The 27,279-nt window shown below is 47.7% G+C and overlaps 1 protein-coding gene across 1 annotated transcript in view; it reads left to right on the plus strand.

The window, feature by feature from the left end:
- LOC140717401 (SLAM family member 8-like) overlaps positions 1–27,279 on the plus strand; it is a 289,812-nt gene that overhangs the window by 214,955 nt on the left and 47,578 nt on the right. The window contains exons 7-8 of the mRNA XM_073030948.1: positions 3,483–3,752; positions 19,709–19,858. Of these exons, the coding sequence (XP_072887049.1) occupies positions 3,483–3,752; positions 19,709–19,858 (420 nt within the window). The remainder of the gene's footprint in view (positions 1–3,482; positions 3,753–19,708; positions 19,859–27,279) is intronic.

A 27,279-nucleotide genomic window follows, 5' to 3' on the forward strand; every position in this document is an offset into this window, starting at 1 on the left:
AGCCAGCAACATTCACCTTGAGTTTGGCTGAGAAATGTTCTCTCTTCCACCCCAGGGTTAAATGGTTCCCATTGGAGGGATAACATTAGAAAATGAGAAATAGGAGGAGGAGGCCATTCTGCCCCTCGTGCCTACTCCTGTCAGGGCTGGTATGACAGCCTCAGCTCCACTTTCCTGCCTGTTCCCCACACCCCCGACTCCTCGTCTCTGTGTGAAATGGGCAGACACTTATTCTGATATTGTGTCCTCATTCTAGATTCCACCCTCTACCCCATGAGGTGGAATATCCTCGTGGCTCTCACCACTGTTGATTCACTCCAGGCAGGTTCTGTCCTTGACTACTTCACACCCGCTCCCAGTCGCCGTGATCATTGCTGTCACTTGGTAACTTTACCAACTTAGGGCATTTACCCCTCTTCATCCATTACAACTTCACTGAGACAGAGGACACCTAAATAGTCTCACCGAGAACTCCCAATTAATTCTCACCTGAAAAGCATGGACCCAAATTCTGTAATGAAGACAGGGAGTTTATTTAGTATCACGGAGAAACAGAGTCGACACTTAACAGTACAATTAGTTACAGTGAGACTCCAGTGTTCTCAATGGCTTGATCAGATCCATTGATAGATCCTGCTGGCTGCTCCGTCTACGTCATCCAGACGGCTGCCGATGCTCTGTATTTCTGCCTTTCCTTGTTTTCCCAGAACGTCTCAGAGGTCATCAATTGTTTTGGCTGAATTAATCAGCTATTGCTGCCTCTCTGACTGGATGCCTGTGACAAGGCGAGAGCTGCTGGGATTTGTGCTGGGTCCATTGTCGTTTGCCATCTATAACAATGATCTGGATGATAATGTGGTTAACTGGATCAGCAAGTTTGCAGATGGCAACAAGATTAGGGATGTAGTAGGCAGAAAGGAAGACCATCAGATCTCGCAGCGGGGTCTGGACCAGCTGAAAATGGATGAAAAATGGAACATGGAATTTAATGCCGATAATTGTGAGGTGTTTTACTTTGACAGCACCAACTAGGGTAGGTCTTACACTGTGAATGGTATGCCACTGAGGAGTGTGGTAGAACGAAGGGTCTTTAATTCATTGAAAGTAATGTTAGAGTAATGTAACAGGGTCGTAAAGAAGAATTTTGGAACATCAGCCTTCATAAATCAAAGTATTGAGTACAGGAGTTGGCATGTTAGTTGAAGTTGCATAGAATGTTGATGAGGCCTGCTTTGGAGAATTATATGCAGTTTTGGTCAACTACCTACAGGAAAGATGTAAATAAGATTGAAAGAGTACAGAGAAAATTTACAAGGATGTTGCCGGGTCTGGAGGACATGAGTTATAAGGAAAGATTGAACAGGTCAGAACATTATTCCTTGGAACATAAAAGATTGAGGAGAGATTTGATTGATTTATACAAACTTATGAGAGTATAAACAGAGTAAATACAAGCAGGCTTTTTTCACTGCGGTTGGGTAGGACTACAACCAGAGGTCATGGGTTAAGGGTGAAAGGTGAAAAGTTTAGGGGGAACATGAGGGAAAAATTCTTCACAGAGGATCATGAGAGTATGAAATGAGCTGTCACCAGAAGTGGTGCATGCAAGCTCAATTTCAACATTTAAGAGAAGTTTGGATAGGTACATGGATGGTACTGTACGGAGGGCTATGTTGCTGGCACTGGTTAATTGGAGTAGGCAGTTTAAATGATTTTGGCATGGAGCAGGTGGACCAAAGCGCTGTTACTGTGCTGTAATTTTCTCTGACTTTATGACTGTTCTAATCTCTGGCATGGTGTCTTTTCTATGTTGTAAGTGATTTGCCGACAGGAGTACATGGAGAGGAGGCAGGTTTCCATGATGTACTTAGTTGTGTTCACAACTCTCTGCGATTTCTTACAGTCATGTACAAAACAGTTGCCATAACAAGTGTGATGCATCCTTGATGTTTTCTGTGGTGCATCAATAAAAGCTGGATAAAGGGGACATGCTAATGGTTTTTAGTCTGATGAAGGGCTGTTCTCTTTTGCAAGTGAGTGGGCTGGGGTCTGTTATTGTCGCAGTTAATTTTTGTGAGTGAGAGGATCGGGGACTGTTACTGTCACTGTTCTTTTCTGCGAGTGAGGGGGCCAGGGACTGTTATTGTCGCAGTTAATTTTTGTGAGTGAGAGGATCGGGGACTGTTACTGTCACTGTTCTTTTCTGCGAGTGAGGGGGCCAGGGACTGTTGTTGTTGCAGTTAATATTTGCGAGTGAGAGTGTCGGGGACTGTTACTATTGGTGGTCTTTTCTGGAAGTGAGGTATGTTGGGGATGGTTATTGTCACTTTTTTTGCTGTGGCTTCTGTTTCTTCTCTTTTTTTGCTGTGGGAAAGGGGGGCTTTTGGGGACTGTGACTTTTGTTTCTTCTCTTTTTGTGCGTCGGGGAAGAGTTGATGGCTTTTCATTCATCAACACGATTTCTTTCTGTATTTAGTGGCTCTCTGAAGTAGACAAATATCAGAGTTGTATTGTACATTCATACTTTAACGATCATATGAACCTTTGAACCTTTATTGAGTTTGACGAGGACTGTCTATAGGTGATGTTCAGTCCTGGGAACTTCAGCCATCGCAGATTCAGCACTATTGAGGTTGTGTGCGACATTGTCTATCCTCACTCTCCACATCACACCCTCCAACCTTTTGAAGTCAATGACCAACTCTTTTGTTTTGCTGACATTGAGAAAGATGGCTGTCATGACAACACATCACTAGGCTCTTTACCTCACTCCTAGGCTCTGACTCATCATTATTTGAGAGTTGGCCTTCTATGGTGGTGTTTACTGGAAACTGAGGGGATGAGAGGTGATCACACTGAAGCATCCAAACACTTCATAGGGTTCAACAGGATCGACCCCTGGCTGGAGTGTTAGAATATGAGGTCAGCTACTCCAGACTAAGAGAGGAAGAAATACACTGGAAAAATCACACCCAGAGGCCAGTGAATTCCACAACTCTTTACTGAAGAGGTCTACAGAAGCTGAGTCACATGGGGTATTCAAGGTAGATGTGGATGGCTTTTGGATATCAAGGGAATTAAAGGATGTGAGTTTGGTGCAGGAAAATGAGGTGGAGGGCAATCAGCCATGATATTACTGAATGGGGGAGCAGACAGGAAGGGGCTGAATGGTCTAACAGAAAGTTTCTACTGAACAAAGAAATGGAACTGGAGTGAATCCTGGAACACAGAGACATCAGCAAGACATGATGGAGCTTTAGGAGTAACTGTTGTGAAAAAGGGTGTAACACTGGTGGGAACTTCCTCCAGCAGTAACTGTCTGAACTGAAGGGTGAGAGAAGAGTTAAACTGTTGGGTTGGAAATGAGTTGGGATTGGATTAAATTTCATTTGGTTCTGTTGGGATGGAATGCAGGAGTTGGGGAATAAGGTGTCCATAAGGATCTTCTTAATTTACCTTTCTTTTTTCTGTCTCAACCTCAGATCGTGTGTCAGGTACAGACATCAAGGTTCAGTACACCGCCAAGACTTGCAATATCACCTTGATCTGCTCTGCAGATTCCGGCAGCTCCATCAGCTTCAGGTGGTGGAGGGGAGGAGAAGCTGTGGGAAGTGGCAGCCACTATCACCTCCAGCAGCATGGAGAAGAAAAACAGGTTAAAGAAGTCCTGTACAAGTGTGAGGCCTGGAACCCCATCAGTAAAGAAACAACAGAGGTCTGGCTGGGAGACATCTGTGAAAAGACCAAATCTGGTGAGTGTCAGAGGGAGCAACTGGAATTTGTAAAGGCTGCCCAGACTGTTCAATAAGACAATGCTGATGGAGTTTTACTTTGTGTCTGATCTGTGCCCTTTTACAAAAAAAAGTTTACTTATGTTCACTGACTTTCATGAGAATGTCTCATTGTAAAACATTGACATCCTTGTCCAGGACACGCTCCAGTCCCGGAATACCCACTGATCCAAGGAGACACGGTCTGCTCCCTTCCCCAGGGACACCTGGGCATGGACATTTCCTCAGAAGAGGCACAAGCATTTGGTTCAGTTAGAAACCTCGATAGCTCTTTGTCAAGAACGAGGAATTCCAGGCCCTGAAGTTGACAGACAAGAGATTTTCCTCTTCACTGGGTCTACTCTTGCTGTCCTGTGCTGGCTCTTGGTCTGGGGGAGGCTTCTTCACCTCAGTCAGCTGGGAGATGTCTACACAAGACTGCAATCAACCTTTCTTCCCACACAGCCCTGGGAGATGTGGGCCATTCACTTGGGGGCGTGGAGGGAGTTCACTGGGGTTAAGCAAGATCGGTGCATTTATAACCCCACCCCACAGATTTTTCATCCTCTTCAACCTCCCTCAACATTATTCTGCCACACTGACATTATATAACAGAAGGAACGCTTTTTCTTTTGTTCAACAATAAACTGTTCTCTGCCTGCTGTCTCCCTCTACTGAGGTTGATGACCATCTGGGGCCCTCCCTACCTCTCCCTCTTTTCCATAGTCCTACACACTGAACACAGAGGTTTCTCACTGACTGGCAGCAGCCCACATCTCTCCAATTGCAAACTCAGCTGTCTTTCTTTAAAAATATGATTTTCATACTTACAACATAGACACTCCCAACACAATATGTACAGGTTTCCCTGCAATCCGAAGGTAGAGCGTTTCTATGAAACCGTTTGTAAAACGAAATGTCGTAAATCGAAGAAGCAATTACCATTAATTTACATGTGAAATTGACCCAAAAAATAACAGACTGACATACTTTATTGATCCCGAGGGCAATTGGGTTTCGTTACAGCCGCACCACCAAGAATAGTGAAGAAATATAGCAATATAAAACCATAAATAATTAAATAATAATAAGTTAATCATGCCAAGTGGAAAAAATAAGTCCAGGACCCACCTATTGGCTCAGGGTGTTTGACACTCCGAGGGAGGAGTTGTAAAGTTTGATGGCCACAGGTAGGAATGACTTCCTATGATGCTCAGTGTTACATCTCGGTGGAATGAGTCTCTGGCTGAATGTACTCCTGTGCCTAACCAGTACATTATAGAATGGATGGGATTCGTTGTCCAAGATGGCATGCAACTTGGAAAGCATCTTCTTTTGAAACAGCACCGTCAGAGAGTCCAGTTCCACCCTCACAACATTACTGGCCTTATGAATGGGTTTGTTGGTTCTATTGGTGTCTGCTACCCTCAGCCTGCTGCCCCAGCACACAACAGAAAACATGATAGCACTGGCCACCACAGACTCGTAGAACATCCTCAGCATTGTCCGGCAGATGTTAAAAGACCTCAGTCTCCTCAAAAAATAGAAACGGCTCTGACCCTTCTTGTAGACAGCCTCAGTGTTCTTTGACCTACCAAATCAAACCAAATAACATAAAACCTAAAATAACACTAACATATAGTAAAAGCAGGAATGATATGATCAATATACACCCTATATAAAGTAGAAATATTGTGTGTATGGTGTAGTTTCACTTATCAAACTCGGGAAGACAGCGAGCCAAAATCGATTTGGAGAAATAAAAATCGGCATGTGCACGTACACGCCTAGACACGTACACACATACTTACGCACATGCATACGCATGTACACGCATGCGCAAACAACTCCCCTCACAAGGCTTCACGGTCATTGTAGTCTTTCTCGGGGTAAACACACATATAAAGCCGGTATCCTTTTTCATAAAAGTGAAAATCCTTTTTGGTTAGCGAAAACAGGTACTAATGTAGGTCTTTCGTAACAGCGGGCTGCCGTAAAGCGAACGTTCGAAAAGCGGGAGACACCTGTACATAATTGAAGCTAACACATTGCCCTCCAGAGAGCCCATGTGCTCCTTCTCCTGGGACACACTGGTATGGACACAACTCCAGAAGAAGGGCATTTGGCTCAGTGAAAACCCGCAAGTGTCCACCACTTGGATCTGAAAATGACCACCTTGGCCAGACCCAGGAGCAAATCATCCTGGAGAATTCCCAAGTGACCCACCTGCCTTCGCTTTGGGTGATGAAAGGTCACAAGGGTAGGGCTGATGTGCAGCAGAACTTGAGGTACAGCCCCTCACATAGTTCAGTAGTCCTACAGCCTCTCACACTCCGTGTATACATGATAGACTGTCTCCTCATGGCTGCAGAAATGAGAGCTGGCTGGGGAGCCCATTAATTGACTTGGGAATCTTTTGCACAACATTCTCTTCTCCAGGTCTCAGTGGAAAGGGGGAGGACTCTCACATAAAGAACTCCACTCCAGAAACCAGAACGGACTGGCACAACATGTCCAGTGTGAAAAAATGAAGAGTTTTCAGGAGCAGCTTGTAAAAGAAATATCCCTGTTCCTGGAGAAATGACATAGAGAGGCCAGATCTCAAGAAGAGCTTCTGAGCCTTGGTCTGATGAATAGTTCTGGCCGTGGGTGGCAGTCTGGTCTGAATGACCCCTCAATGATCAGCCCCCTCAACACCCATTGTGACAGAATGGCTGGAGGCTTCAGCTATGAGTCCCATCCAATCCATTGCCTCATCCACCCACCCATCCATGGAGCCAGAAAGTCTCTCAGTGCTGGTGGAGGAACACTCTGACTGAAGGTGACCGTCCCAGTTCATAAACTGGTCACTACAACAGAGCAGAACAGCTGATATCTATTGCTGGGAGTCCTCCCGAAGGGCAGACTCTCTGGTAGATAAACCACACCATCAGTCTGGGATGCATTGATAGGATGCAGAAGTGGGCTGAGAAGTGGCAGATGGAGTTCAACCTAGAGAAGTGTGAGGTGGTACACTTTGGAAGGACAAACTCCAAGGCAAATGGCAGGATACTTGGTAGTGTGGAGGAGCAGAGGAATCTGGGGGTACATGTCCACAGATCCCTGAAAGTTGCCTCACAGGTAGATAGGGTAGTTAAGAAAGCTTATGGGGTGTTACCTTTCATAAGTCGAGGAATAGAGTTTAAGAGACGCGATGTAATGATGATGCTCTATAAAACTCTAGATAGGCCACACTTGGAGTACTGTGTCCAGTTCTGGTCGCCTCACTATAGGAAGGATGTGGAAGCATTGGAAAGAGTACAGAGGAGATTTACCAGGATGCTGCCTGGTTTAGAGGGTATGGATTATGATCAGAGATTAAGGGAGCTAGGGCTTTACTCTTTGGAGAGAAGGAGGATGAGAGGAGACATGATAGAGGTGTACAAGATATTAAGAGGAATAGACAGAGTGGACAGCCAGCGCCTCTTTCCCAGGGCACCAATGCTCAGTACAAGAGGACATGGCTTTAAGGTAAGGGGAGGGAAGTTCAAGGGGGATATTAGAGGAAGGATTTTCACTCAGAGAGTGGTTGGTGCATGGAATGCACTGCCTGAGCCAGTGGTGGAGGTAGATACACTAGTGAAGTTTAAGAGACTACTAGACAGGTATATGGAGGAATTTAAGGTGGACGGTTATATGGGAGGCAGGGTTTGAGGGTCAGCACACTATTGTGGGCCGAAGGGCCTGTAATGTGCTGTACTATTCTATGTGCTATGTTCTATGTAAGAAGTCTTCACTCTTCCCTCTGTGGGCTCACTGAGGCCCAGCTCTCTCACTGGGCTGGGACCCAGACACTGTGCCAGCAGACTCCCCTCAAGCCATCAACACCTCCACCGATTACCCCACCACCATTATGTTGTAATCTCCTGTCAGAGTAACATAATGTACAGATATTCCTGTACCTATTGTCACTTCATGAACATGCAATCAGTTTATGTACATCAGCTACTCTTATGTAGGATTTCAGCCCAAAACATCAACTGTTTATTCATTTCCATAGCTGCTGCCTGACCTGCTGAGTTCCTCCAGCATTTTGTGTTTTGCTTTGGATTTCCAGCATCTGCTGCCTGTCTCATATCTATATTTATTGTGTTCTTTATGCTTCATATTTTTTATTGCTGCATCAGATCCAGTAACAATTATTTTGTTCTCCTTTACACCTGTACACTTCTGTACTGAAGAATGACAATAAACACCCTGGATTTGAATCCTGAAACTTGAAATGGCCTGCTCCTGTGTCTGTGATTCGTCAGCACTAATTCCTCCTTCTGATAACTGCTTTCACTTGTCTCCTCAGATGAGATTCCCATTATGAAAGTTGAGGTTGGACACACAGCTTGGATAACTCCTGATATCCTAAAAGCAGCAAACATTACTGATGTTGTGTGGAGAATCTTATCAGGCCCAACCAAGATTGCGGAATGCGTGAATGGGAAATTGACATACCTCGATACTGAAAAGTACAAGCAACGGATAGCTCTTTTTCCTGGAGACTGTAGTTTAAAAATCCATGATGTACAGAAAGAGGACACGAATGTTTATGAGGTGATTGTTATGGAAAGTTCAGGAAAACGGACTGAGATGAAAACGCTACTGAATGTATATGGTAAGTGAGATACTGTGAAGGGGTCCGGGTTTCACCTATTGCTGAAACACCCCTAATTAATGGGTGAGGGCAGATCCTGTGTGTTCCTCTGTTTTCTGAACCCCACTGACTGTCCATGTCCAGTGCTGGGCTCACGATCCCAGTGTAGTGTGGCTGAGTCAGTGTGAGGATCGAGGCCACACTCACCACATCCCCGGAGACTGGACCAGAGGCTGCGAAGCATTGAACTGTCAATGGGGTAGGTGTCACAGTCCCAGCCGTCCCTCCCTTTCATTCCTCATGTTCTCCGAATCCCCTTTTCCCCGTGTTGCTCCTGCTCCCCTGCCCGTCTCTCTTTGTGTGTGTGTGTGTGTGTGTGTGTGTGTGTGTGTGTTTCCTTTTGTTCTCCCGGGCTTCCTGATTGTGGTGCCCCTGAATCTCATCTAAGCTGCAGCATAAATACCCCGGCTTTCCATCCACTCATCGCCGGGTTGTTGCTTCAGCCAGTGTGAAGCATTGCATGCAGCCTGCCTTCCCTGCAACCATTAAGAAACACTCTTCAGATGACTCTACCTCCGTGTCAGTGTCCTGTGTTTGGGTTCACCCGTTCTTCGCAACAGAACGATCTGGCCAACATGGACCCAGCGGACACAAACACCATCCAACAAACTCTCGCCAGCTAGGGTTCCCTCTGGGACAGCACGACCAACTCCTCCGGGAGGTCATGGAGAACCTCCGTTTCCTGTCTGCGCACGTCACACAGATCGGTAACCAGGTCGACCGTGTCTCCGCTCACCTCACTCAACCACACCTGGAACCAGCCTAGCCCGCCCAGAGAGCCTCACGTACCAGAGCTGGAGCACTACACCGGAGACCTGGGGAAGTGCCGGGGTTTCCTCCTTCAGTGCTCCCTGGTGTTTGAGCAGCAGCCGTCAACCTACTCCACAGATAAGCCTGAAGTTGCTTATGTCGTGGGGTTGCTAAGGGGAACGTATTAGCGTGGCCACAGCAGTTTGGGACAACCAACCTGATATTTGCTCCTCTTCTGCCATTTTCATTGTGGAGATGAGAAAGGTCTTCGATCACTCAGTCCGGGATAAAGACGCCACCAAGCGCCTACTCATTCTCCACCAGGGCTCCTGCAGTGTTGCTGAATATTCAGTGGAGTTCCGGACATTAGCAGCCGACTCGGGGTGGAACAAAGAGTCACTCTAGGGGTTTTTTTGGAATAGACTTAGCAACCTGATGAAGGACGAGTTGGTGGTGAGAGACGATTCCGACAGCCTGGATTCCCTGACCCCGCTGGCCACCAGGTTGGACAATCGTGTCCGGGAGCGCCACAGAGAGAGAACTGGTCATCCACCACCTTTGGCCACTTCTCAGTTCTCTTTACCGCCTCCCGCCAGTACAAGCCTCTCTCCCCCTTCTGCACCCCGAGTAGCTCCCAGCCGTGCTGCTTCGACTGCCCAGGGAGAGCAACCCATGCAGCTGGGGCGGACCCGCCTTTCTCCTGCTGAACATCTCTGGAGAACGAGAGCGGGAGAGTGTTCATGTTGCGGTCAGTCTGGCCACTTCCTTCCCACCTGTCCCCTACGGCCAAAAGGAGGGGCGCTCACCAGTAGCAGTGGGGACCCTGGTGAGTCAGACAACCTTCCCTTTCGTCCCCTGACCCCAAATGCCCCTTCAAGCCACTCTGTGTCATAACCAACAGTCCTTGCCTCTGCTAGCGCTAGTGGACTCCGGCGCAGAGGGAAACTTCCTGGACGAAAACCTAGCCCTCCAAGCCGATATTTCCTGTGAGCCTCTGTGTACCCCACTGGATGCCAATGCGCTTGACGGTAGACTCCCGGCCCGTGTCACGCACTGCATGGAATCCCTGCTTCTCCTTCTCTCTGGAAACCATCGGGAACAGATACGGTTCAATCTAATCTCCTCTCCTCAGGCCCCTTTTGTACTCGGCCACCAGTGGCTAAGCCATCATAACCCCCACTTCGACTGGCCCACCGGGAAGACAGTCAGCTGGAGCTCGTTCTGCCATTCCTCTTGTCTGCAATCAGCCTTTCCCCCAGTGGAGGTCACTGCTACCTCGTCCGCCTCTCAGCCCCCTTGACTTGTCCACAGTTTCCGTAGAATGTCATGATCTTGGAGAGGTGTTTAGTAAGCAACGGGCCCTTTCTCTGCCTCCACATCGCCCTTATGACTGCGCGATTGACCTTCTCCCCAGAGCCTCATTACCCCCCAGTCAGCTGTATAGCCTGTCCCATCCAGAAAGAGAAGCAGCTGGCATCATCCAACCCTCATCTTCCCCCGTAGACACTGGTTTCTGCTTTGTGGCGAAGAAAGACGGCTCGCTACGCCCATGCATCGATTGCCGTGGCCTGAACAACATTACCATAAAGAATAAGTATCCCCAGCCCCTGACCAACTCAGCATTCGAGCTCCTTCACGGAGCCACTGTCTTCACTAAATTGGATTTGTGGAACACCTGTCACCTGGTCAGGATACGGGAAGGAGATGAATGGAAGACAGCCTTCAACACCCCCCTCAGCCATTTTGAATACCTGGTGATGCCTTTTGGCTTGACCAGCACTCCTGCGGTGTTCCAGGCTCTGGTCAATGATGTCCTTAGGGACTTCATCAACCGCTTTGTCTTCGTTTATCTGGACGATATCCTAATCTTCTCCCGTAATCTTCAGGAGCACACCCTCCATGTCCATCAGATTCTTCAGAAGCTCTTGGAGAACGAACTATTTGTTTAGGCTGAGAAGTGCGAATTCAATGCCTATTCCATCAGTTTCCTGGGATACATCATTGAGAGCGGGCAGGTGAGGATAGATCCCGAAAAGATCCGGGCGGTGGCTGAGTGGCCCAAACCCACAACTCTCAAGCAACTCCAGCGATTTCTGGGATTCGCCAATTTCTACCGTCGCTTCATTAGGGACTACAACCGGGTGGCCACGCCCCTTACTCAGCTCACCTCTCCTGTGACCCCCTTTCACTGAACTCCCAAAGCAAACTCAGCCCTCTCAGAAATTAAGAGGCGTTTCACCTCCACTCCCATCCTGGTCCAGCCTGACCCATCTCGCCAGTTCATAACGGAGGTGGATACCTCCGACACTGGGGTGGGGGCGGTCCTCTCTCAACGCTCCGTTCCGCACTAAAATCTCCATTGTTGCGCCACCTTCTCTCACCGTCTATTCCCCGCTGAATGTAACTACGACGTTGGGAACCGTGAGTTGCTGGCCGTTAAACTCCCCTTGGAGGAGTGGTGGCACTGGCTGGAGGGAGCAGAACACCCATTCGTTGTTTGGACAGACCATAAGAACCTGGCATACATCCAGACAGCTAAACGCCTTAACTCCCGCCAGGCCCGTTGGGCACTGTTCTTTGGCTGCTTCAGCTTCAGCCTGACCTACCGTCCTAGTTCCAGGAACGTAAAGCCAGATGCTCTCTCTCCCTATCCTGATACCATCATTCCACCATCCTGTGTCATGGTTGCTCTCACGTGGGAGATCGAGTCCCTAGTTAGAGAGGCCCAACAGACTCAGCCAGACCCAAGCAATCCCCCCCCCCCCACCCATTCGCCTCTTTGTGCCTGACTCTGTCCCTTCTCAGTTTCTTCAGTGGGGGCATACTTCCCGATTCGCCTGCCATCCTGGAATCGGTCTCACCCTGTCTCTTTTGAAGCAACACTACCATGGATGCTGACACTTGCTTGTTGTCTCCACCTGTACTGCGTGTGCCCACGGAAGAACCTCCCACCAACCACCTGCTGGGTTGCTTCATCCCCTACCTGTCCCTGGTCGCCCTTGGTCCCACATAAATCTCGATTTCATCACTGGTCTACTCCATTCACATGGTAACACAGCTATATTCACCGTTGTGCTCTGTTTTTCCAAAGCCGTGCACTTCATAGCCCTTCCCAAACTGCCTACGGCCCGTGAAACTGCCGACCTCCTTGTCCAACACGTCTTCCAGCTTCATGGAATTCCCTCTGACATCGTTTCTGACCGGAGCCCCCAATCCATCTTCCAAGTCCAGAGATCCTTCTGTCAAGCCCTCGGAGCTTCAATGAGTCTGTCTTCCAGTTTCCATCCACAGACTAACGGTCAGACAGAGCGAGCCAGTCAGGATCTGGAAGCAGCACTGTGCTGCATTTCCGCAAGTGACCCATGGTCCTGGAGCACCCGTCTCACTTGGACTGAGTTTGCCCACAACTCCCTGACCAGCGCTGCCTCCGGTATGTCCCCTTTCGAATGTTCCCTAGGCTACCAACCCCCTCTGGTTCCTGCCCACGAAGACAACATCGCCGTACCTTCAGTTCAGGCCCATCTCCACCGGTGCCGCAAGGTCTGGAGGGATGCTCGCTCGGCCCTGCTCCGCTCCGCTGACCGGAACCCGCTATCACCGATCGCCACCGAATTCCAGCACCCAACTATCAGCCTGGTCAGAAGGTTTGGCTTTCTTCAGGAGACATCCCCCTTAAAACCAAATCCAAGAAACTCGCCCCTTGTTACATTGGACCATTCGAAATCGAGAGCATCAACAACCCCTTGGCGGTCAACCTCAAACTACCCAGATCCATGTGCATTCATCCCACGTTCCACGTCTCCCAACTGAAACCTGTGTCTGTCAGCCCTTTGTGCCCACCTGCTGAACCCCTTCCACCCGCCCGGGTTGTCGACAATCACCCAGCTTACACCGTCCCGCGAATACTGGATGTGCGCTGCCAAGGCAGGGGTTTCCACTACCTCGTCGGCTGGGAGGGATACGGTCCTGAGGAGCGCACCTGGATCCCCCGCTCCTTCATCTTAGACCCCTCCCTCATCCGAGACCTCCATCGTGACAATCCGGGCAAGCCAGGTGTTTCACCTGGAGACCCCCGTTTGAGGGCGGGGTGGGGGGGGTACTGTCACGGTCCCGGTCGTCCCTCCCGTTTATTCCTCATGTTCTCCTAATTCTCGTGTGTGTGTGTGTGTGTGTGTGTGTGTGTGTGTGTGTGTGTGTGTGTGTGTGTGTGTGTGTGTGTGTGTGTGTGTGTGTGTGTGTGTGTGTGTGTGTGTGTGTGTGTGTTTCCTTTTGTTCTCCCGGGCTTCCTGATTGTGGTGCCCCTGAATCTCATCTAACCTGCAGCATAAATACCCCGGCTTTCCATCCACTCATCGCCGGGTTGTTGCTTCAGCCAGTGTGGAGCATTGCATGCCGCCTGCCTTCCCTGCAACCATTAAGAAACACTCTTCAGATGACTCTACCTCCGTGTCAGTGTCCTGTGTTTGGGTTCACCCGTTCTTCGCAACAGTGGGAGGGGCTGTTGTGGATGGGCCAAATGGTCTATATCTGTGGGTCACGGTTAAACAGATCCCACAGTATCTCTTGGTCCAAGGTGTGGTCTGTCATGTTCAGGGATCCCAGTTCTGTCTGTTTCTCAGAGCACTGCTTGCTAATGGCCCAGACTGAGCTCAGCAAAGTTCACAGATACAGGAGCAGACCCACACCCGGCGTAATAGAATCACAAACAAGAGAAAATCTGCAGATGCTGGAAATCCGAGCAACACACTGGAGGAACTCAGCAGGCCAGGCAGCACCTATGGAAAAAAGTAGTCGACGTTTCAGGCCAAAACCCTTTGGCAGTCCTTTGAAGGGTCATGACCTGTGATGTCAACTGTTTACTTATTTCCATTTTTTTGATTTTTATTTATTAATTGAAGGGTAAAATGAAATACAGAACAACAAAGTAAATCTTTCATGTTTCGTAAACTTTTTCTAGCTGCATCCAATTGCTGCTGCATGGCAACAAAGGCTATGTGCATGAGAGCATTTCAGTTATTGTGCAGCCATGCACCGGTGCAGTTTGGAGGGAACAGTGCTGAGTGATAATAAGCTGTCACTATTGCTCAGTGTGACTTTACCCTTCCCCACTGAGCCTCAGAGTGGTCACAGTGCCACCCACCTGGCTGCTGCTGCTGTGCCCTGATCGGTCATTTCCCCTCCCACCCCAGCAGCAGTATCCAAAGGGAAGTACTTGTTGCTGCTCCCGCTACCATTCCTGGTGTTCACCGACCCATCTGCAGGCTGCAGCGTATCTGTGACCACCACACAAAAACTGTTATCTGTAATGCTCTCAGTATCCTGGATGGTCCTGAATATATCCTTCTTCAATTCCAGCAACTTAGCATGGTCAGTCTGGAGCTGCATAGTTCAAGGCATTGGCTATCATGTCTGTGGATCCAGTAGCTAACTTCATCCCCCAACCCCAAATGGTCCCTGCACCTCAAAACCACCCTGCAACTCAGTGGGAGCATTTCCTCCTTCCCCGAGGGGCACAGAGGCTCAGACACTCTATCAAAGAGGAAGTCAACACCTCCAGCACTCCGTCCTCCTGTCTGACTCCCCCAGCCTCGGGACAGGTGGATTTCCCAGTGGCAGGCCCAGGGAAAGGGCAGTACTGGAGTTGGTGGCCAGATAATGTGAATGGAAATATTTAGTCACCCTCTGCACCTTCCTTCCACCCAAAAAGTCCCCTCCCTCCTTAGCAGCTGCTGATGCACACCTACTGCCTCGGGAGAGGCCAGGCATAACAGTACTATCCCAGTGGCACCAAGCACAGCCTGAGGTCTGGGACACACAACTATCTGTCACTGGGAAGCAGACAATGAACTGTCCGTCAGTAACCTCCTTCCACATCAGCTTGCGGTAGAAGGAGGAGACGTGGCTGCGGTGCTGACGGTTGAGTGGGAATGGGGTGATCTCCAGCTGCACCTCCCAGAAGGTGCAGATGGTAGAGAAGGAGCTCATGGGGAATAGGCTGATTTAGAAAGCTGGTGGAGACCTCGTGTCCACCAGCTGAAATATCTCATCCACAGTGAGTCCTTTAGAGTCATAGTCACACAGAAACCGGCCCTTCGGTCCATCTCGTCCATGCTGAAACTATTTAAACTGCCTACTTGCAATGACCTGCGCTGACACATTGCCCTCCATATCCCTGCTGTCCATGTACCTAGTATCCAATTTTCTCATAAACATTGAAATCGAACTTGCATGGACCACTTGCACTGGCAGCTCATTCCACAATCTCGTGACCCTCTGAGTGATGAAGTTTCCCTTCATGTTTGCCTTAAACTTCTCACCTTTCAACTTTAACCAATGATCTCTGGTGGTAGTCCTACCCAACATCAGTGGAAAAAGCTTTTGTATTTACCCAATTATGCCCTCATAATTTTGTATACCTCTGTGAAATCTCCTCCCAATTGTCTACGTTCTAAAGAATACAGTCGTGATCTATTCAATCTTTCCTTATAACCCAGGTCCTCCTGACCCAGTAACACCCTTGTAAATTTTCTCTTCACTCTTTCAACCCTGTTTACATCCTTCTTGGAGGTAGGTGATCAAAACTCCATACAATGCTCCAAATTAGGCCTCACCGATGTCTCATACAATTTCAACATAACATCTCATCTCATGAAAGCCAATGTGCCAAAAGCTTTCTTTATGACCGCATCTGTCTGTGATGTCATTGTCAACGAATTATGTATCTGTATTCCCAGATCCCTTTGTTCTCCCACAGTCCTCAGTGCCTGACCATTCACTGTGTAAGACCTGTTCTGACTGGTCCTACTGAAATGCCAAACCTCACACTTGTCTGCATTAAATTCCATCTGCCATTTTTCCAGCTGATGCAAATTACTTTGCAATCCATGATATCTTTCCTCACTGTCCACTACACCCTAAACTGTGTCATCCACAAATTTGCTGATCTAGTTAACCACACGATCATTTAGATCATCGATACAGATGACAAACAACAAAGGACCCAGCACTGACACCACTCGGACACCACTAGTTACAGGCCTCCAGTCCGAGAGGCAACCCTCTACTACCACTTCCTGGCTTCTTCCACAAAGTCAATGTCTAATCCAGTTTACTCTCTCATCCTGAATGCAAAGCAACAGAATCTTCTTGACCGGACTCCCATGTGGGACCTGGTCAAATGCCTTTCTAAAATCTATGTAGACAACATCCACAACCTTGCCTTCATCCACTTTCCTGGTAACTTCCTTGATAAAAACTTTACAAGATTAATTAGACATGACCTACCAAGTAAAAAGCCATCCTGACTATCCTTAATCTGTCTATATCTATCCAATTACTTATATATCTGGTTCCTTAGAGCCTTTTTTTTAAAACACAGGAACAACATTGGCTATCATCCAATCCTTTGGTACCTTTCCTGTCGTTAAGGGTGATTTAAATATCTCTGCTAGGCCCCTGGAAATTTCTGCACTTGGCTTTCATAGGATCTGAGGGAACACCTTGTCAGGTCCTGTGGATTTATCCACCCTGATTTGTCTCAGGATGGCAAACACTTCCTGCTTTGTAATCTGTACACGATCCATGACATTGCAACTATGGCTCACTTCTTTAGACTCTGTATCCACCTCCCGAGTAAATACAGATGCAAAGAATCCATTTAAGATCTCCCCCATCTGTTTTGGCTCCACACATGGACTACCATTCAGGTCTTCCAGCAAACTAATTTTGTCCCTAGCCATCCTTTTGCTCTTAACATACCTGTAGATTCCTTTAGGATTCTTCACCTTGTCTGCTAGAGCAACTTCATACCTTCTTTTAGTTTTTCTAATTTCTTTCTTAAGTTTTCTCTTCCATTTCTTGTACATCTGTGGTGAACTAGATATACCTGTCTGACTGCTCCTGTGGCTCCTCCCAAGACCCTGCTGACTACCCCTGTGGCTCCTCCCACAGACCCCTGTATAAAGGCGACTGTGGCCTGCTGCTCTCCCTCATTTTCCCCAGGATGTAGTGTTGTTCTTCAGTCAATAAAAGCCGATATCTCACTTCCTAAGTCTCGGCGTGAGTTATTGATGGTGCATCAACATCATAAGCACCTCATTTGTTCATACTTGCTTTTGCCTGCTATACACCTCCTTTTGACTCTTAAACAGGACCTCCAGATCTATTGAAAACCAAAGTTCCCTACAGTTGTTATCTTTAACTTCTATTCTGACAGGCACATACAATCTCTGTATTCTCAATATTTCAATTTTGAAGGCCTTCTACTTTCCAAGTACACCTTTGTCGGAAACAGCCTGTCCCAAACCACACTTGCCAGATAATTTCTGATAACATCAAAACTGGCCTTTCTCCAATTTCGAATCTCAACTCACAGACCAGACCGATCTCTTTGTATCACTCACAAAATGCTGGAGGAACTCACCAGGCCAGGCAGCACCTAAAGGAAACAGTACAGTCGACCCTGAGGGTCTTGGCCCGATAAGTCAACTGTACTCTTTTCCATAGATGCTGCCTGGCCGGCGAAGTTCCTCTAATATTTTGTAGATGCTGCTTGGATTTCCAGCATCTGCAGATTTTCTCTTGTTTGTGATTGGACTACTTCTTTGTATATTCACTTTGAAACTAATGGCATTGTCATCACTAGATACAAAGTGTTCCTCTACACAAACTTCTGTCATCTGCTCTGTCTCGTTTCCTAACAGCAGACTTAGTATCACCAACTCTCATTGGGAATTCTACATACTGATGAAGGAAACTTTCCTGAACACATTTGACAAATTCTATCCCATCTCGTCCTTTTACAGTATGGGATTCCCAGTCAAAATGTGATAGGTTAAAATCATCTACGATAACAACCTTATGTTTCTGGAAACAGTCTGAGATCTCTCTATAAATTGATTCCTCTGAATCCTGAGGACTATTGCGTTGTCTGTAATTTAGCCTCACTAAAGTCGTCATTCCTTTTTTACTTCCCAGTTTCATCCATAATGCCTCACGAATTGAGTTCTCCAGTCTATCCTGATGGATCTCTGCGGTGATATTTTCTCTGATCAGTAACGCCACCCCCCCTCCTTTAATCCCTCCCACTCTGTCACATCTAAAACAATGGAACTCCACAATATTGAACTGCCAGTCTTGCCCCTCCTGCAATCAAGTCTTCCTAATGGCTACAATGTCATAATTACTGGTGTCCCCCTGAGGGCAAGCACCATATTCCACTCAATTGTCAGGCTGAGCACGGTCTAACCCTACTTTTCCCATGCTGTGACAGTTGCAAAAGAGACAACAACCTCAACCATTCCCTTCAAACAGGCTTTGAGGTTCATGTTGGTGTGAACGTAGTTTGTCTCCACACTCTTTCACAATAGTTTGAACAGTGACTGCAATATGAATGAATGAAGCTGCAATGTCACTGGGTGCCTGATAATCACCCACTGGAGAAAGTGAAGTATCCATTGTGTCCACAATGATGTAACTGTGGGAACGTTCCACCACCAGAGAGAATGTGATGATCACCAGGTCCACAGTGGTAACTGTGGGAGGGTCCCACCACTGGTGAGAGAGAGGGAGATGACCATCAGGTCCACAGGCCATAGGAGATACAACCACAATACAATCCAGTAACAAAAGCACAGGGGAGGAGAGATAATCTATGGTGGGGCGGGGAGTGGAAGTGTGGGTTGGGGGATCTGATCCTGCTCTCCTGTGCTGGTTCTTTGACTTTGTGCAGCCTCTTCACCCGGGATTGTTGAGGCCTCACAAAAGCCCGTGATATAAAAATCGATCTTCTTCATGTAGAGAGGCCCTGCTGACCTGGGCTGTGCACTTTACCATCACACTCCTTCACAGTCACACCCAGGTGATCTTCCAGCCTCTACCAACAGTATTTCATTCCACAGCCACCAGTCGTAGAGTATAAGGACCATTATCATCTCCACCTACTACCCCCCTCCCACCTTTCCCACCAGCATCAGTCAAAGGGAGACAGATCACCCCCCTCCAGCTCCACAGCAGATCCATATACCGACTGAGTGCAGATTCCTGCAACTAACTCATGCTCTGGGAGTGGGTGATGGGCCAGTGCAAATGGAGCTTGTCTCTGTGTCTAATTCCTGTCCTGTGAGTGTGGGAGGACTGTGTCACCATTTCATACTAGAAGCAGTCAGTCAGTCAGAATGTGCTGGGGGAGAGGATTTACTGAGGGTCTGAGAGAGGGAGCTGGACTAACATCATTGAGGATACTGTCCGAGACATTGGAGGCTGCAGTTGGAAGGGACTGTATGGAGTGGAGTGATATGGGGCTGTTTGGAGGGGATGGAGATAATTGAAGGGGAGAGGGGTGGTGGAGATGAGTGACGTGGGGCTGATTAGAGAGGACTGAGGCACGGTGTTGCAGTGACAGGGAGTTTTCTCTGGCCTGTGGCGGGATGGACTGGATCCATCGATTCCTTATCACTGGGAGTGTGAGGATGGGATTAATGACAGAATCTTTTATCCTCTCCAGATCCCGATGACAGAACATCACACATTGCTTGGATCATTCTCGTCATCATGATACTCATTCTTCTGTGTTGCGGTATACTCTACATAAAGCGGCATGATCTTCGCTCACGCTGGGACAAACGTATGGGAAAGAAATCTGGTACATCTGACGGTAGGTGTCTCTCCCCACCCCCCCAGTACCAGTTTACAGATCGTCACATACTGGTTAGATCATTGTCATCGTGATACTCTGTGTGTTACTTGTGTGTTCCCTTTGTGGCAAATGCAAGGGAAAGAAATCCGGAAGGGGTACATCTGACGGTAGGTGTCTCCCCACACCCCCAGAAACAGATTATGTATCGTCACACACTGGTTGTATAATTTCTGTTGTGATACTCATTCTGGTCATTGTGTATCTCATGCTCCCAAGTAATCCGGCACCCGAAACTCTGGCCAGGAACAGCAGCAGGAGGGGCTGGGTCTGCAGGCAAGTGTCTCCCATTCCGACCCTGAGGACATGGGGTCCTACCTCAGGAATAAGGAGTCAGGCTGGGGCAAGCATGTAAGGTTTGGGAGCAGGAGTTGAACTGGACAGAGAGATATGGAGAGGAGTTGGGGGAAAGGGCCACTGCTCTTTGTCCCACAGACTCGGGGGCACCAGGGCTGAACAGTCAATCGGTCTGGGTTCTGGCATCCCCCCTGAGGGAGACCCCAAGCACAGACCCCCTTGAAAGAGATGCAGATGCCGGCATCCCAGGAGGGAGTCCCCAGCTTACACGCAACCACTGAGGAAGACAGTAACACCAGTCACTCCTTCACCTGGACAACGAGTACCTCTCAACAGACCCAGTTACTGGGGAATGGAGCCCACACCCAATGCAGAGTGAGGAGGTTGGGAGTGGGTTTCCATCACAGTGAAACTTCTGTTCTTGTTCCACAGTCCCAGTGGGGATGGACCCTCACTCAATGGAGAGGACAAGGATTCAGGTGCAGCATAAAAGCAAAGCAAAGCAAAGGAGGCATACAATATGGTGAAGTTTAGTAGGAAGCTTTGAATACCTAGCAGAGAACTATTTTAAAACCAATAAGGCAAAAAAAGATTAATTACAAGGGTAAATTATCCAAAATTGTAAAAGAAAATTTCAACACCTCAGTGAAATCCCCGCAAGGATATTCGTCCTCCTTGGATTTGGGTGCAACCCATCCCTTTTGAGCAGGTCATAGATTCCCCAGCAGAGATCCCATTGATCCAGAAATCTGAACCCCTGCCTCCTGTACCAGTTCTCAGGTGCACAGTTCTCTGCCAAATGTGCCTCATTTGTACCAAGACTTGTGGATGCTGACACTCCCCCTTCAGAATGCCATGGGCTCAGTCTGAGATGTCACTGACCATGGCACATGTGAGGCAACATATCTTCCGGGTGTCTATTATATCCACCTTGTGTATTATTACCTTGTGTACTTCTTTGACTATGGAATCCCCTATCAGTACTGTTACTGCAGTCCTCTTCTCCTCCTTTCCCTTCTGGGCCATAGCACTGGACACAGTGCTAGAGTCTAGAGACCTGGTCATGGTGGCACCTCCACTGCTCCCCCTTCCCCCCACTCCAGTAGGTCATCCTCCTCAACAGCATCCAACAAGGTATAATCATTATTGAGGGGAATGGCCACAGGGGTACTTCGTACTGGCTGCCCATTTCCCTGTCTTCTGACAGTCACCCAGTTTCCTGCCTCCTGCAACTTGGAGTTACTACCTCATTGTACCTCCTATCATCACCTCTTCAGATTTCTGGATTACTGGGATTTCTTCTGGGGAAAGATGACCTGTGCAAAGGGGTGGATTACACCTGAACCCTAGTAGGCTGGTTAGCTTGGCCCTGGCAATTGGTAAGGTTTTAAAAGCTATTATTGCAGATCAAATTTCAGGATACTTGGAAGTACATGATAGAATAGGGTGAAGTTCGCACAATTTTGTTCTAATTCTTTTAGAAGGTAACAGGCCGACTAGAGAAAGGAGATTAAGCACAAGCAATTGACAACTTTCACAAGGCATTTGACAAGGTTCCATTCTCGAGACTATTAAACAAGTTAAGAGCCCATGGCATTGTAGGTAAGGTACCAGCATGGATAGAAGATTGTCTGACTGGCAGAAGTTAGAGAGAGTGGGGATAAAATGCTTTTTTAGAACACCTGCCACAAACCAATGGAGAATCACAGGGTTCAGGGTCGGGATGGCAGCTTTTCACTTTATATGTGAATGATCCAGATGAAGGAACAGATGGCATTGTGGACACATCAGGGTCAGGATAGCCGGAGGTACAGTTGGTGTCACAGAGGCACAGAGTCTGCTGCAGGACTTGGAGAAGTTGGGGGAATGGGCAAAGAAGTGGCCGACGGAAGACAATTTTTAGGGAGTGAGGGTTTATGCACTCTGAGAGGAAGAATAAAGTTGTAGCCTGGAATGAAATGGACAGACAATTCACATTGAGTCAGTATTAAATAAGGGAAATACATTGTTAGTATTTAGTTTTGAAAGGGTGTGGATATAATAGCAAGAATGAACTGCTGAGGCTTTATAAGGAGTTGCTTAGACCCCTTATGGAATATTGTGAACAATTTGGGTACTGTATCTAAGGAAATTTGTGCTGCCCCTGGAGAGGGTCCAGATAATTTTCACAAGAATAATTACAGGAGTGGAAGTCTTCAGGTATGAGGAGAGTTTGGCAGCTTTGGGCCTGAAAAGGATGGACTTCAGAAGGGTGAAGGAAAGGATTGCACTAAATCACAACAGATACTGAAATGCCTGGATAACATGAAGGTACAGAGGATGTTTATGTCAGTGGGAGAGTCCAGGATACAAGGGCACAGCCTCAGAATAAAGAGATGTGCTTTTGGAACTGAGGTGAGAAGGAATTTTTTCAGCCAGAGGTCAGGAATCTGGAATTTAAGGATGAGATTGAAAGGTTTTCAATTGGTAGAGTAGTTAAGGGTTACAGAGAAAAGGCAGGAGAATGGGGCTGCATAAGGAACCAACCATAATTAAATGATGGAACAGGCTCAAAGGGCTAAATGTCTTAAATTTCCTCCTATATTTTATGGTCCTACAAATCTGCAGTAAATTGTACGGACCACACTCCTCAATCTTGGACACTCTGTTCCTTTTCTTTATCACCCAGATTTGTGTTTATAACTGGTGCTAAACCCATCACTCACATAGTCAATGTGGTACATTTTCCCCACACAACCAGTCACTTGAGTCTACTGTCCCCCACATATACAGTCACTGAAGTACACTGTCTCCCATGCACCAAATCACTGGGGTACACCATCCCCCACACACCAAATCACTGGAGTACACCATCCCCCACACACCAAATCACTGGGTACCTCGACCCCCACACACCAAATCACTGGGGTACCCATTCCCCCACCCACCAGATCACTGGGTACCTCGTCCCCCACCCACCAAATCACTGGGGTGCCCCGTCCCCCACCCACCAAATCTCTGGGGTACACCGTCCCCCACCCACCAAATCTCTGGGGTACACTGTTCCCCACACACCAAATCACTGGGGTACACCGTCCCCTGCACCAGTCACTAGGATACACTGATCCACCCTCACAGCCAGTCACTGGGGTACATTGTCTCCACTCACCCAGTCATTAGTGCAGAGTCCCCTGCACACCAGTCACAGGGACACACTGACCCTCCCCACACCCAGACTCTGGGGTTCACTATTCCCCACACTATTCTCGCTGGGGTACACCGACAACCACACACCAGTCAGCAGGGTACACTGTTCACTGCACACACAATTCCCGGGGTACACTGTCCCCCACATACCCAGTCACTGGGGTACACTGTTCCCACACACCTATTCACTGGGGTACAGGTTCCCACACACATAATGACACTGGGGTATGCTGTTCCACATACTCACTTTCACTGGGTTCACAGAACCCCACGCACCCAGTTGCTGGGGTACACTGTCCCCACACACCCAGTCACATGGGTACAGTGCCCCCATACACCCAGTCAATGGTGTACACTACCTCCCTCACACATCCAGTCACTGGGATACACGGCCCCCATACACACTGCCACTGGGATACACTGTCCTCCACACACAGAGTTTCTGGGGTATGCACTCCACACATACCCAGTCAGTGGGGTACACTGTCACCACACAGTCAGACACTTGGGTACACTGTGACTACCAGACTCCACCACACCCAATCCAGCTGCCAGGATACACATCGCCCATACACCCAGTCACTGAAGTAGACTGTTCCCCACACAACCCAGTCACTTGGGTACACTGCCTCTACACACCCAGTCACTTGGGGCACATTGACCTCACACACCCAATCACTGGGGTACACTGTCCCCAGACATACAGTTACTGAGGGACACTGTCACCCACACATCCGGTCACGGGTTTACATTGTCCCCCACACACCCAGTCACTGCGGTACACCATCCCTGCGACATGGTCACTGGGGTACCCTATCCCCACAAACACAGTCACTGGGGTACCCTATCCCCCACACATATGGAAAATGGAGTACTCTGTATCCCTCATAACTGGTTATTGGTGTACAATGTTCCCTACACACCCAATCACTGGGATTTACTGTCCTCCACACACCCAATTGTGATATATGATGGGGAGACGTTGACTTGTGTGGGTGTGATGTTTTGGGGATATTCACCAGTGTAAAACGTGGAGGCAGAGCAACAAAAGTGAGGTTAATTGGACATGTCAGTGAAGATGAGAATGAGGAAGGGAGTCGGGGTGTTGTGATTTGTGGCAGTGCAGGTGACATTGCAAAGGATGAGTAGGGACCAGATGAACATATGTTGGGTTGAGGGTCACTGGGAGATTCTGTAGAGAAGGCTAGGTATCAGTGTCATGACTTGAAACCCTCAACTCTGCTCTCTATCCCACAGGCCAAGTGGAAGACAGGCTTTGAAGAATCAATAAAGGAGCCTGCATCTAATGCTACGGAATAGAACCCAGTTCACAGATACCTCCTCCAAACCCAATTACTGGGAAATGATGCCCACCCCCTCCTGGTCCCGCAATCACAGAGGGTGTGTGTAGGGGTCCTCCCCCCTACTAGAACCCCTGCCTTTGTTCAACAATTCTATATTGCTTTATATACTGTGGGTTCTGCAGTGACTGGTGGTAACCCCACTCCCGGATCTGGGATCCTCTCTACTGCACACAGACCTGTGTCCACTACTCGTCCGCCTGTCTGTCCCTCCTTTTTCTCCCTGCTGCTCAGATCTAACCCTGGCCACCTTTCCTCCTGACTCTAGTCCTGAGAATCTACAACTTTCTTGTCCTCTCTCAGTATTCTCTCCTGTGGCCCCACCCGAAACCCTGTGCCTACATCATTCGCCAGCATCCCCACACATCCCAAGGGAGTCCCCACACTCTGTCATCACAGAATGCTCTGTTCATGTTCTCACATTTTTTCTCTACCTGGGTAAAGTGCATAAGACCGCAAGACATTGGTGCAGAATCAGGCCATTCAGCCCATCGAGTTAGCTCCAATACTTGATCAAATCTGGTCCATTTCCCTCTCAATCCCATTCTTCTGCCTTTTCCACAAAATCTTCAATGCCATGACTTATCAGGAATCCATCAACCTCAGCCTTAAATACACTCAGCGATCTGGCCTCCAAAGTTGGCAGATGTAACAAATTCCACAGATGCAACAACCTCTGGCTAAAGAAATTCCTCCTCATCTCCATTTCAATTAGACATCTCTGTATTCTGACATTTGACCTCTAGTTAAATATTCTCCCACAATCAGAAACATCCTCTCCACATCCAGGCTTTCTAGTACTTTCAACATTCAATAGGTTAAAATGAGGTCCTCCCTCATTCTTCTAAATTTCAGTGAGTACTGGTCCAGAGCTACCAAATGCTGCTCATATGATAAGACTTTCAAATCTAGAATTATTTTCTGAACATCCTCTGAACCCTCTCCAATGTCAGCACATCTTTTCATAGAAAAGTGCGTCAAACTGTTGACAATACTGCAAATGAGGCATCACCAGCCTTAGCTTTACACCCTTGTTTTTATATTCTAGTTCTCCCAAAATCAATGTTAACATTGTATTTGCCTTCCTCACCACCAACTCAAAAGGCAAGTTAACCTTTAGAGAATCCTGCACAGGGAATCACATGCCCCTAGGGTTCTGGCCTGAAACATAAACTGCACTCTTTTTGCATAGATGAGTTCTGTGGATTTCCAGCATCTGCAGAGTTACTCTTGTTTGTGGTTGTATTCCCTTTGCACTTTGGATTTATGAATTTTCTACCTGTTTAGAAAATAGTCTACTGTTTTATTCCTCTTCCCAAAGTGCATGACCATTTAGCTCCTGGCATGATGTTCCATCTGACATTTCTTTGTCCAATCTCCACATCTGTCCAAATCTTTCTGCAGCCTCTTTGTCTCTGTAATACCATCTGCCTCTCTAGCTATCTTCATATCATCCACAAACTTGTCACAAAGCCATCAACTCCATCATTGAAATCATTGATATACAACGTGAAAAGAATAAGTCCCAACACCGAACCCTGTGGAACACAACTTGTCAGCAGCAGCCAATCAAAAATGTTCCCTGTACTCCTACTTTATGTCTCCTTCTAATTATCCAATGATCTTCCAATCCTATGTCACCTCTTTCCAAGGATATGTTTTTTTTTAATCAACAGGGCCATGCTACACCCTCTGCCTACCTGCCTGTCATTTCAATACAATGTGTATTCATGGATATTAAGCTCTCAACAATAATTGTCTTTCTCATGGCTCAGTGATGCCCACAACGTCAAACCTGTCAATCTCTAACTATGCTACAAGACCGTCTATCTTATTTTGCATGCAGTGTGCATTCAAATATAACACCTTCAGTTGGCTGTTTCCCCTTTGATAAACTTGTCAGCCCCAGCTGATCAGTCACACTGAGATTCACAATGCACTGCGGCCCCCACACTGTAACTTCCTGTTCCCCATCCCACAGTCCCTCCAGGGACATCTGTCCCAATTCTCATTGCCTGATTAACCATTGACATCCTGAAGGAAAGTCCCAGAGGCTGGAGCTGAGGGTGGGACCTGTGCGAAACCCAGGATATCGGATGTAATGAAGGGTCCTGTGAAGCCTCTCTCAAGATTCTGGGTCTGTGGATGGCCACGCACTGCAAGTGGTTTATAGTTAATATTGTGTACGCCCTGCCAACATAAACGGGTGAAGGTTTCACTAATGAAATCACACAGTCTTTCAGCCAGAGAGCCTGGTGATGGGGTATCGTGCAGATGCCACATTTTTAAGCTGTGCATTGTCAGATTTAATGGCTTGGCCAGCGTCTGTGGCGAGTTAATGTTTCAGGTCACACAGGTCTCTCTTCACTGATGCTGCCTGACCTGCCTCGGGCTTCCAGAATTTCCTGATTTTGCTGGAGATCTCCAGCATGTACAATTGTTTTATATTTACTGCTTCAGGATGTCTACATTGTAATAAATTCTTATACAGTTTTTACGCAAACCTGTTTTGTTGTTGAGCTGCAGCAGGTTTACAAA

The sequence above is a fragment of the Hemitrygon akajei genome, chromosome 27 (genome assembly GCF_048418815.1).
Source record: "Hemitrygon akajei chromosome 27, sHemAka1.3, whole genome shotgun sequence".
Lineage (NCBI taxonomy): Eukaryota > Metazoa > Chordata > Chondrichthyes > Myliobatiformes > Dasyatidae > Hemitrygon > Hemitrygon akajei.